The sequence below is a fragment of the Sciurus vulgaris genome (genome assembly GCF_902686455.1).
Source record: "Sciurus vulgaris genome assembly, chromosome: 15".
Classification (NCBI taxonomy): domain Eukaryota; kingdom Metazoa; phylum Chordata; class Mammalia; order Rodentia; family Sciuridae; genus Sciurus; species Sciurus vulgaris.
In genome coordinates, this window is record NC_136476.1 from 84,735,459 (window position 1) to 84,747,411 (window position 11,953).

The 11,953-nt window shown below is 58.1% G+C and overlaps 1 protein-coding gene across 1 annotated transcript; it reads right to left on the minus strand.

Annotated features, from left to right (window-relative positions):
* Positions 1 to 758: 758 nt before the first annotated feature.
* On the minus strand, positions 759 to 11,072 carry PTGES (prostaglandin E synthase). The gene is made up of 3 exons (XM_079113967.1): positions 10,852 to 11,072; positions 7,528 to 7,610; positions 759 to 1,808 (listed from the first exon to the last, which is right to left on the minus strand). The coding sequence occupies exons 1-3, from the start codon at positions 10,978 to 10,980 to the stop codon at positions 1,559 to 1,561; spliced, it is 462 nt and encodes a 153-aa protein (XP_078970093.1). The 5' UTR covers positions 10,981 to 11,072; the 3' UTR covers positions 759 to 1,558.
* Between the last annotated feature and the right edge of the window lie 881 nt (positions 11,073 to 11,953).

The window sequence follows — 11,953 nt, forward strand, 5'->3', positions numbered from 1 at the left end:
GCAGGCCGCCTCTCCACGCTGCTTACCCCCTCATCTCAAAGGCAGAAACGCCTCCTCCAGGGATTGTCTGAAGGAGCCGGCGAGTGTGGAGAGTGTGGAGAGGGCCTGTGTCCAGCCCCAAGCTGCCACGCAACCCGCCCAGGTCTCAGCTTCTCTCCAGGCGCAGGTGCGGCCGCCACAGCCGAAGCAGCCACAGCCCAGGAGCAGAGGCTCCCTCTCACCACCAGGGGTCAGTGTTGCCCACCCCCAGAACGGGTGGCCTCCTGTTGAGGCCTAGGGTCCCGAGCCCTGCAGCCCTGAGGACCCCCCAGGCAGTCTCATCACCAGGCAGCAGAGCCTGCAGCGGCAGGGCGGTCCTCCATGGAGGGCAGGGCACCATAGCCTGGTGGTTCAGAACAGGGGCTTGGAGCCCAGAAGCCTGGGCTGGAGCTGACCCCGAACCTCACGGTGTCCACCTCCTGGAGCCTCAGTGTCCTGCAGCTGATGGCGTCAGGCCATGAAGTTGGAGGCGACCTGGTTGGGGCAGTCGGCATTCTGAACCCCCAAACCAGGTGCCATTTCTCCTGCCCGGGGCAGGAGGAAGGACGCTGGCTTGGAGCAGCCGACGGCTGTGTGACCGAACACCCGGCAGGGGTCTCCGTGTGCGAGACTGTGTCCTGCCAGGTGGGCCCAGACACCTGCCAGCAAAATGCCCAGCAAGCTGCAGTGCCAGGCCAGGTGAGTAGCGGCAGACACCAGGTCAAACAGGAGAGGATAGGTGGTGGCCACACGGGTCAGACCCTGCTGTTTAATGATTAAAAACTACCACACACATGTAGACCAGAACCTAGGAGAGGAGACACGCACACACGATCCCCACAGGGGTGGAAATCCGCAGTGTTCAAACCTCACAGATACTGAAGGAGCCAGAAAGTTCCTTTTAGTGGTTGGTCACTCAAAGCCCATTGTCCTTGACTGACAGCCCCTTGGAGGGAGTGAAGCCTTAGAGAAGGCTGCCCTGGCCTCGAACCCTCCCATCCACGCCTGAGCCAGAGAGGAATCCAGCAGAGGAATTTGGGCAGATGGCAAAAAAGTGTTCGCAGGGAACCCAGAAGCATAACCCCACCCGCCCTGTGGACTTCCTTCCTCCAAAGGGGCCGCAAGCACCCTGCCCGCCCCTGGCCCTATCTCTGGAGGGGACTGGCCCTCCCAGGCCTGCCCATTGCCTGGGCCCTCTTGCTGACTGTTACAAAACACAGAGGGCCAGGGTCTCTGGAATGGGCCTGTGAAGTCCACACTTCAGTCTCCCCTGTGGTCACTCAAGGAGGGAGGGGGTTAAGGCTGGTATTGAACTGAAGGATTTCCATCAGTTCTGCAATGGGTCACTTTATCCAGGAATCCACAGGGCTAAGACACACACACGCACACAGGACCACTGGGCTCAAGGATCCACACCCTCAGCAGGTTGAGGAGCCAGGACCTGGAGCCCATCACCATCTGGAAGGGACACGGGGTCCCCAGGGACAGTCATGGCGGCTCTTGCCCATGGTCTGGTGGCTGAGGAGGCGTCAGCTGCTGGTCACAGGTGGCGGGCTGCTTCCCAAAGGATCTGCAGGGCCATGGAGGCACAGGGCAGCTGGGCCAGGGTGTAGGACACGGAGCGGATGGGCGCCCGCAGCTTCCCCAGGTAGGCCACGGTGTGCGCCAGGCGGCCCAGGAGGAAGACCAGGAAGTGTGTCCAGGCGGCCACAGGGCTGGGCCCCAGGAACGAGTAGACCAGGCCCAGGAAGAGGAAGGGGTAGATGGTCTCCATGTCATTGCGGTGGGCTCTGGGGAGGCAAACGGGTGTGGTCAGCCGGGGTCAGGGCTGGGGACACAGCCACTCTGAGAATGTCAGGAGGCTGGGACTGTGCCCCCGTAGGGCCCCGGCCCACTGGGGGCTTTCCAGGGGTGCCAGGCATTTGCATCGCTTCCTGGCCAGGACAAAGCAGCACTGCGGAGTCAAGGGACAGTGGCTCCTGCTTCTGCCCCAGACAACCAAGCCTGTGAACAGGTCGGTAGGGGGTGGGGGTTGCACACCGCAGCTTAGGGATCATGGGGACCCAGCCCCTGCCACTCTCCCGCATTGTCCCTCTGGCCCTTGGACGCCAGGCAGGAAAAGTGGGGTCAGGGCTGGCGGGGTGGAGCTGGGACTCCAGACTCCTCTGCCAGCAGGAACCGGTGCCCGCCTCCCGCGTGCAGGCTCCGGCCTCCCCTGCGTCCAGCTGTCTGTCTGTCTCCTGCTCTGAAATCCAAGAGCCACTCCCCAGGGATGATAGCAAGATGGGCCCATGCCGGCTGTTTGCAGCCTACCTCCAGAGCCTGAAAAGCCCACTTTGCACTGCCCACTCTTCTGTTTAAAGGGACTGTCTGCCTATGTGTGGCAGAGAGGCTGGCCACTACCCCACCAAAAATACATGACCAAGAAAGAAAACTCTCCCGGGCTCTGCCAGCGCTGGCCCACACTTCCGTGGCCCCTCCGGAGGTCAGCTTCCTTTGTGGAGGATGGAGAGGTTGCATGGTAAGTTAGATTCCAAGCGAACACCAGAAGCCACAGTGGCCACATTGGGTGGGCAAATAAATAGGCGCCCAGTGCCCTAGCCATGACCTCCAAAGACGGGCTGCATGTGTACGATGTGGGGACTCTGCTGGAACAGAAGCCCCTTCTCGAGGCCTGCCAGCTGGAATGCACCTCACCAGTGATTCTGGGTCACCAGGCCAGGCCCGGCCCAGCAGCCCCTGCATGGTGATGGACTTGGAGGCTTCCTCCCTCCTCCATTGGAAAGAGGAATCTTAGGCGAGGGCCACAGCATTTTGCCTGGCCAGGAAAAAAGCAGGCAGAGCAGGGGATGCAGCCTGGGGTGCTGACCAGGGAGGGAGGAGGGCCAGGCCGACGCCACAGCCACTCCTGAAACAAGTCCCTTACCTCGCTTGGAAGTCAGGAAGGAAATGGTGGGTTTTCCCCCAAATCACTCCACCCCAGGACCCTAGGGAGCCCCCACCACCTGCATCCACCACACACGAGTTGGAGGGGCACCCTCGGAAACCCCAGTGAGCTAAGCACGTCTCAAAACAAGGTCTGCTGCCCTGTAGTGACCACAAGGCCGTGCCACCTGAAGACTGTTCAAGAACTGCATGTTCATCTAGGAAAAACAACACTGTGCCAGGTGCAGTGGCCGGCGCCTGTAATCCCAAAGGCTGGGGAGGCTGAGGCAGGAGGATGGTAAGTTCAAAGCCAGCCTCAGCCAACTTAGCGAGGCTCTAAGCAACTCAGCGAGACCCTGTCCCAAAATTTAAAGAAAAAAATTATATATATACATATATATATATATATATATATATATATATACATATATATGTATATATATGGCTGAGGAAGTGGCTCAGTGTTAAGCACCCCTGGGTTCAATCATCCCATTCAAAAGGCGAAACTGGGGGAGAGCTTCCGTCCAAAGGCCATGTCTCCCTGCAGCACAGGCGCGGAGCACACGGCCAGCAGGGGCCCTGCGGAGCCCCCAGCTTGGAAACCGCTGCCTCCTAGCCCAGCCACGGGGCAGCCACCAGGTCAGGTCCCCAGCGTGGGAGCAAGGGGCAGGGAGGGCTCTGACCCGGCCCTGGGCCCCCGGGAGGCGGACGAGGGGAGATGAGGGCCTCTGAGCAAAGTCCCTCCGCCGGCCGGCCGACCGCAGATCCCGGTGCAGACGCCGAGGGAGTCACGTAGGGAGGCGCTGGGCGAAATGTGTCATCCCAATAACAGGTTTCTAAGCTCAGTCACCAAGCCCACGAGACGGGACTTGCTGGGCTCCAGCAGCACGGCCACCCCCGCCGCCAACAGCACGGGGACACAGAGCACTTCACGGGGACAGGCGACCGCCGTGGGGAGGGGTCCGCAGCGGGGGCGCTGCTGGCCGCTCAGCAGCTCTCCCCGCCCACCTGCTCCCCACCACGGTGCAGCTGCTTGGCGACGCGAGGGACGCCCAGAGGGAGGGCTGGGGCAGCTCAGGGGCCGCCCAGCCCTGGCCCTCGGCCTCTTCCTGAGAGGCCACAGCGCCCTCCTCGGGATGCTGCCAGGAGCGCCGTGCGTGTACCCAGAAAGCCCAGCGGGGACACCCCGAGGTGCGCCTTCAGTTCCCACCACCTGGGCTGGACGCAGATGTTAATGGCCATCTTGGTTTTGCCGCCGGGTCAAGTGGGTAAAAAGCATTTCTGTGGTGCTGTAGAAAGGGGCCTCGCCGCTGCCTCCGGCCGCTGGGAACCAGCCCGCCGGGACCTCCGGCAAGTCTCAGTCTCTCTGGGCCTGGGTCCACCATCTGCAAAGTGACCTCATGGGGTGACATCTAAGGGGCTTCTAGGCTGACGTTTTGGGGTCCAATGCCCTGACAAACCAGTTCTCTTCGATTAAAACTGTGCATTGCAGCCAGGCATGATGGCCACACCTGTCACCCCAGGGCTCCGGAGGCTGAGGCAGGAGGATCGTCAGTTCAAAGCCAGCCTCAGTAACTTAGTGAGACCCTAAACGACTTGGTGAGACCCTGCTCAAAAAAAAACATAAGAAGGGCTGGGGATGTGGCTCAGTGGTTAAGCACTTCTGGGTTCAATCCCTGATTTAAAAAAGAAAAAAAAAAAAAAGCCACAGAAAACAAAACTATACATTCCAGGCAAGTACAGTGGCACACCCTGTAATCCCAGCAGCTCAGAGGCTGAGGCAGGAGGAGCACTCGTTGAAGGCCAGACTGGGAAACATAACAGGATCCTGTCTCAAAATAAAACAAAAAAGGTCTGGGTGTGTATGTAGCTCGGTGGCAACCTGCCCCGGGTTTCAATCCCCAGTACCACAATAAAATAAAATAGAAATAATAAGAGTCCACATTCCAAATTGTCAGAAATATCCAAAAGCCTGGGTGAAGCGTTCACCTTTCTTCTCAGGGACCACCAGGAAAGCCACACAGCTTCAGATTTTGGTCAAAACACCCCTTGCACCAGGCACAGTGGCATGTGCCTGTAATGCCAAAGATTCAGGAGGCCAAGGCAAGAGGACCTCTACTCGAGGCCAGCCTGGGGAAGATCTTATCTAAAGAGGAACAATTATAAGGCGCTGGGCTAGAGCTCGGTGGTTAAGTGCCTACCCATCGCTAGGAAACGCGGACAGGTGTACGGGAACGTGGTGACCAGGTTTCATCTTTTCAACCTGGTCCCTGCCGTCTCCAGAAGCCAGGCTGGAATTGTGGCTCTGGTGTGAGCTAATCTGCAAGGCAGATTCGTACTCCAGGAACCAAGGCTGAAATGGCTTCCGGAGTGGGCGGGGCGCACTCCTAGTGCACCAGAAGCCTTCGGCTAATATTTAGCTAACGACTTCCCCTGGGGTCCCCCTCCTGGGTTCCAGCCAGTTCTCAAGTGGTGGACAGCAGTATGTGGTTCGTACTTCTGCACCCTCAAGCTTCCAGGCTGTTCTGTGAAGTCAGGTGGCAGAGGAGGAGCCCCGGGGACCCAGGTGTGTGACCTGGTGCAAAGTAGGTCCCCAACACATCCTCGGTGAATGGATAGAAAGCATCATTAGATAAGCCATCCTCACAAGTGCTGAGTTCCATCACTTAAGCATCAGTACTAGAGGAGGGGGGTCGTTCTGTTAAGAAGGAAAACTTGTACCTGGTGGGTGGCAACGCAGGTCTGTTGGCTGTCCCAGACACGTCTCACCACTGGGAGCAGCCACAACGCATCCTCCTGACGGTGGCCTGGACCACTGGTCTTGTCCCTCCCCAGGGCCCAGAAGTTGGAGGGTCCCCAGGGATGAGGGTGGCCCAAGGGTCAGCAATGTGGGGCCAGGTGCAGGGAAAGCTTAGCTCAGGGAAAAACAGGTAGTGCGTGGTGCAGGGTCTTGCACATAGTAGGTGCTCACCAAATGGTGGATGGATGGATGGAGCTCATACGGAGGGTTATATACTGTAGTGCTGTTAGAAAGGGTAGCACAGCAACGAACTTCACTTCCTATGACACATCTCTGTCATTTCTTAAAACCACAAGTGTGTATACTATTGTCAATGGCTAAGAAAAACATAAGGAAAAAACCCACAGACTTTCTTTGCAGAAGAAAAGTTCCTATTATTGAAGGGATGGCATCCCGCCCATTTCCGCCTGTGACGCATGGGGACGTGCTGAGAATGTGTGATGGTTTGCCTCCTGTCTCACCCCTGTCCAGCTGCCCCCATCCAACTCCTCAGACCCTCCCTCCACCCCCTGGAGGTGTGACCACCTCACTCTCGTCCGCTGGTGAGAAAGGACTGTGCAGAAAATGCTCTAGACCTCAGTAGTGGCCCTGCCTATGTGACCTCAGTATTTAGTCTCTGAGGGAATTTTACCCAGCGCCCCTACTTTTTTTTTTTTTTTTTTTTGGTACTAGAGATTGAACCCAGGGGTGCTTAACCACCAAGCCCCATCCCCAGCCCTTTTTACTTTTTATTTTGAGACAGGGTTTCATTAAGTTGCTGAGGCTGGCCTCTAACTTGAGATCTTCTGCCTCAGCCTCCCGAGCAAGTGGGGTTACAGGCATAAGCCCTGCTGCCTGGCACACAGGCACTTTTTAAGAATCATTTTTGAGCACATTTACTGTCATGGAAGGTGCTCATGACATAATACTCACTGGAAAAGATCAGAACCCTGACTGTGTCGATGGGCTTTATGAGCCATACTTGGACACAGAAGACAAAGACGATGTCAGCAGCGGTCAGGACTGGGTAGATTCCCTGGCTCTCTGTATTTTCAGTAACACCCAAATTTTCTGCAATGAGTATTTTTGAGTTTTAAATAAGAGAAGACTGTGTCTGGGGAAGGTTAAGCATCAAAGATGTTCACCTTCCCTGGGGATAAAAACGCGGGATGTGGTGGCACCCTCTCGCGGGCAGGGATCACCACCAGGCGTGCCGCCCCGGGAACCAGTGGGGTGGGAGGTGTGCCCACGGGCAATCTCCTGACACCTGCAGTGTGGCACACACATGTGGAGGAACAGAGTGTGGCTGCCCTCTGTTCACTGAAGAAGACTATGGACCCAGAGGCCCCTGGGAGGACTGGCCAGCAGAGCTGCAGGCCGCGGCCTCACAGAGCAGTAACTCAGAATCCACAGCCCATGTGACTCAAGAGGCCCCTCCGTGAGCCTCCAGAAACAGCCTCCGCTCTGAGGCTCAGAGCGGTTCAGAGCAGGGACGGAGCCTCCAGGGAAGAGGCTGAGACTCTGGTCACAGCACCAGCGCTGCAGAGTCACACTGGGCAGTACCCGAGGTGGGAGGCGGGAGGGAGACTAAACTTTCTCTGAGCATCCTTGGCTAACTGCGTAACTGAGGCATGAGCATGTATTATTTTTTTCAAGATTAATTAGAAATTAAATCAGTCAATGAATTAAAACTGTCAGAGGGATGAAGGAACACGGAGAACCTCAGCCTCCTGGGACTCCGCAAGGCCCTGGGCTGGGGAGGGGACCTGAGCGGGCAGGCTGGGGCCAGGCCTGAGGGCACTTGCCTGAGACAGCGCTCCACGTCGGGGTCACTCCGGCAGTACTTGAGGCCTCCGTGCCTCAGGGCGTCCTCGGGGTTGGCGAAAGCCTGCAACACATCAGCCGAGACTCACCCTGCGCCACAGGGACCTCTGGGCACCCGTCCTGTTTAGCCAAGGACCGATTCCCAGGGGCACCACAGAGCTGCAGTCACACCCCCAACTCAACCAGCACCCGCGAGCCCCTCCTCAGCAGAGGAAGGAGGGGAGGCAGATTCGGCCTGGGGAACGCTCATGGGGACCTGGTGACTCTGGGGTGGGAGAAGCTGCTGAGACAGGGTGGCACCAAAGCTGAGGCTGGGAGGTCAGACACCCCCCGGCGCAGGACGCTGGAGCCCAAGATGGGAAGACACTGCACCAGTTTGCAGAACAGAAAACCAGCTGAGCTGAAGCACAGAGCGCAAGGGACAGGGCCCCAAGACAAAGTTGCAGAGGACACCAGAGGTCCCGAGGCTGCCACGGTGGGCCCCTCCGCTCTTTGAATACAGCCCTTGCTGCTCTGTCACCGTGACTTATTTTTGATAAGGGCGTTTCTTCCTCTCCCTCTCTCCCTGCTCCTCCCTAATCTCTCCCCCTCCCTCATCTCAGGGGAAACAGGATCACCTTTCTTCCCCATCCTAGGCCGTTATCTGTCCTTGAGCACACGCACACCACAGTGACAAAATAATCCAGGCTTTGGGAATGGCACCAAATCTCAGAAATGACTATCTCCCAGATTAACAGTAAATTACAACTCCAGAGAACATGGGAACGTAACCTTTGAGTCGCTCTTTAAATGTCCCCTGTTCCTGCTGATGGGCAGAATCACAGCCTCTGGGACAGGAGGCCCCTATACTTTCCCTTTGCTAGTAAAGCAATAAAACCTCTTTTTCCTTTTTTTCAAAACCTTGTCTTAGACATTGGATTGGCATCGGAGATGAGGACTGAGCTTTCAGTAACAATACCAAAAGCAAAATGTTCCTGCAGGGAGCTGGAGGCACTGTGGTAGCACGTCAAGGTCTTTGCAATTTCTAAATTGCAAAATAACTAAAAATTAAGTGGAAAAATGCTTCCCAAGTAGTTAGAGGGCTAGGGTGTGGCTGAGAGGCCGAGCCCTTGCCTGGCATGCACGAGATCCTGGGTTCAATAAGCAAAAGCCCCCAGAGCCTTAGACCTCGCCTGTGCCTCAGCTTCCTCCTCAGGAAGTTCAGGAGGAAATGGAGCTCCTGAGCCCACGGGAGAGACCTGGAGGACGAGGCCGGGGCACGAGGAGGCGCCCAGTGAACACCCGTCTCTCTCGCTGGAGAGCAGAGACATCAGACCACACACAAGTCATGGAAGGCCCAGGCCATGGCTCACGCCACCCCGTCTCCACCACCATCCAGGCAAAGCCGACCCTGCCAACCTCACAGCAGAAACAGCAGAACCTGAATCTCAGCAGCAGGTTTCTAAATTGCTCATCCGTGCCAAACCCTGCGCTGACTCAAGACTCTGCCCGAGGGTGGGTTTGTCCCGGGAGGTGGGCCTGCCCCTGCCCTGCCCTGAGGTGAATCCGGCTCATGGTAAGGCAGGCAGTGCGCCCTGCCCTCTGCTGGTCCTTAGGCCAGCACATTGCCAACTCTGACCGCCCCATGTAGAGTCCTGGGATCCACACACCTTCCTAAGGGCCTCTGCCTTTAGCAGGCATGGGCCTTTGGTGTTTGTGGCCCACAGGCCTGGCCTGTGGACACTCTCCCAGTGACCCTGGCTGCTGGGCTACTAGTAAACCATGAGGACTAACACTGGCCACTGGCAGGGCTCTGCTCAGGGCCGGGCCTTGCATCCCCTGTTCACAGGGTCACTGAGCTCCCAGGTGGGTGGAGGCAGTCTGCATCTGTCATCTCTGCTCCCTGCCCTTCCCCAGGTCCTTCCTGACTGACAGCGCATGGGCAGGAATGAGAGGGAGCGCTTGGTCATGAGGAGCTGCCACCCAGCCCGGGCCAGCCCCTTGGGTGGCTTCCTCCTGCCTGGTTCAGCAGTTCAAGAGAGAGGCCCAGGCAGGGTCACCTCCTCCCTTCCCTGAATTTACCTTTTTGAAAGGAAATTGCTGGGCCTGCGTCGGGGTGCACGCCTGCATCCCCAGCAACATGGGAGGCTGAGGCAGGAGGATAGCGAGTTCAAAGCCAGCCTCAGCAACTTAGCTCAGCCCTCTCAAAATAAGAAAAAGAACTGGGGATGTAGCTCAGTGGTAAAGCGCCCTAGGATTCAATCCCTGGTACCAAAAAAGAAAGAAAAGGAAACCACTGTGCCTGTTGTTTAGAACTCCAGAACCCCTGCCCCCCAAGACTATGAGCTCAGGAGCCCGATACCTGGGCCCTCCAAAAGTGATGTCTCCTCCCCCAACCCAGGAAAGCCAGGGGAAATGGCTCTTCCCCCTGCACCCTCACAACTAAGGTGGGGAGTCCATGTTCAGCTTGGGCAACCCCCACCCAGGAAGGGCTGTGAGTGACTGCAGCTGCCCCTGCATTCCAAGTCCCAGGGCAGGGCAAGGTGGGAGAACCAGAAGTGACCAGTGTGCAAGGGCCTCCAGGCGTCCTGTCACCAAGCTGCTGTCCTGCCTTTAATCTTGCCCGTGCCTGCCAGAGGGGCTAAGCCTGGTTCTCTGGCAAGATCCCCACCCCCAGGGCCCACCCACATCCAATTCAGTCGGCCTCGCCTTGCACTTGATGAAAAGGCTCGTCTATCAAAACACCTGGCCGGTAATGCACAGGTGCGCCTCTGCGTGCTGACCAGATTGCTGCAACCCTGCAGACCCGCCGGCGGGGCAAAGCCTGCCGCACCGGGTGGGGTTGCCCCTCCCGCGGCCCTGGCCCCGCTCTTCTTGTTATTTTGAACCAGAGACTCGGATTTGGAGGGGAATTTCCTCCCAAACACCCTGGTGGAGCCTGGCCGCCCTGGCCTCCGAGGCTGCAGTAGGTCCGCAGGCGACATTTGCCGGGGAGCTGGGAATTTCCACTTTAAGTTTCTCAACCTCCCGTTTCGTCGGTTCCCAGTCCACCCAGAGGTTGGACCTCCCTGCCGGGAAGCCACCAGGTCGGATGTGCTGTATCCTCAGCTGCACCTTCCGGGACTTGCCGGGTCTCAATCTGGCGGCCCGCAAGTCAGTGGGCTGCAAGCCCCGGGATCCGGCCGGCCTGGGCAGGGCAGGGCAGGGCAGGGCAGCACGGCCCCGCGGCCCTCACGCGCTGGCCCACGCGCACCTTGGCCACGGCTCCCGGTTCCCCGACCTCCCCGAGCGCGGCCCGGGCTGGGGGCCCCGAGGGCTGCGCGTACCTTCTTCCGCAGCCTCACTTGGCCTGTGATGACCGCCACCACGTACATCTTGATGACCAGCAGCGTGCTGCAGAGCAGGAAGGCTGGCAGCGCCTGTCCGCTCACCGTCGCCAGGCTGGGGGTTGGCATCGCGGCCGGCTGGCGGGAGCTCGGGCTCGGGACGGCGTGACTGTGAGCGCGAGCGGGACGCAGCCTCCTGCGGGAGCGGGAGGAGCGGCGGAGCGTGAGGAGGCGGGTCTGCAGCCAGCCCCGCCCACTCCACCGCCCCCAGCACCCGACGGCAACCTCTGCGCCCCGATGCTTGCAGAGCAGAGCGCGGGCGGGTCCGCCCCCCAGCCCTGGCTCTGGACCACCCACCCCGGCACACCGGGAAGCACTTTCAAATCGGTTTCAAATCCCATCGGGGACCTGGGGCGTGCGGCTGAACCCACCCTCCGGGGCTGCAACAAGGCGACCCCCTGGCATGAGCCGCACCTGCGGAGCCTGTTGCTGGTCTGTTTCTACCTCCCCAAGGGTCAGGGCAGGGAGTGGCGTGAGAACCAGGCCCTACACTCGCCCCAACCCTGAAACCACAGCCTCCACACACTGACCTGAAGGCCAGAAAATGCCCTCCATACATGCACAGCCCGTGTTCCAATCCCCTGAACTGGCAAATGTCACCTTATGTGGCAGAAAGAACTGCAGATGGGATTTGATAAAGACCTCAAGACTGTCCTGGACTGTCTGGATGAGATCAATGCGACCCTAGGCCCTTCTATGAGGGAGGCTTAGGATTAGAGGAAAGATGTCAGAAGCAAAGAGGAATGGACAGAGGAGGTAAGTCGGGGCTGCGCTGCCGGCTTCCCATCCAGAGCCAAAGCGGCCTCTGGAAGCTGGAACCATTTATTGTTTTGTTTTGTTTTGTTTTGTTTTGTTTTAATTTATCTATCTATTTATTTATTTTTGGTATTGGGGATTGAACCCAGGGGTGCTCTACCACTGAGCCATATCCCCAGCCCTTTTTATTTTTTATTTTGAGTTAGTTTCACTAAGTTGCTGATGCTGGCCTCCAACTTGCTATCCTTCTGCCTCAGCCTCCAAAGTCACTGGTATCACAGGTGTG

What these genes read in the sequence shown, in the direction of transcription:
- PTGES (XM_079113967.1), bottom strand. Translation starts at nt 10,980, where the DNA reads ATGCCAACCCCCAGCCTGGCGACGGTGAGCGGACAGGCGCTGCCAGCC. An exon ending in AAGTGAGGCTGCGGAAGAAG is followed by an intron (nt 7,611 to 10,851) that starts GTACGCGCAGCC and finishes GATGTGTTGCAG; the next exon opens with GCTTTCGCCAACCCCGAGGA. An exon ending in GACGTGGAGCGCTGTCTCAG is followed by an intron (nt 1,809 to 7,527) that starts GCAAGTGCCCTC and finishes TTGCCTCCCCAG; the next exon opens with AGCCCACCGCAATGACATGG.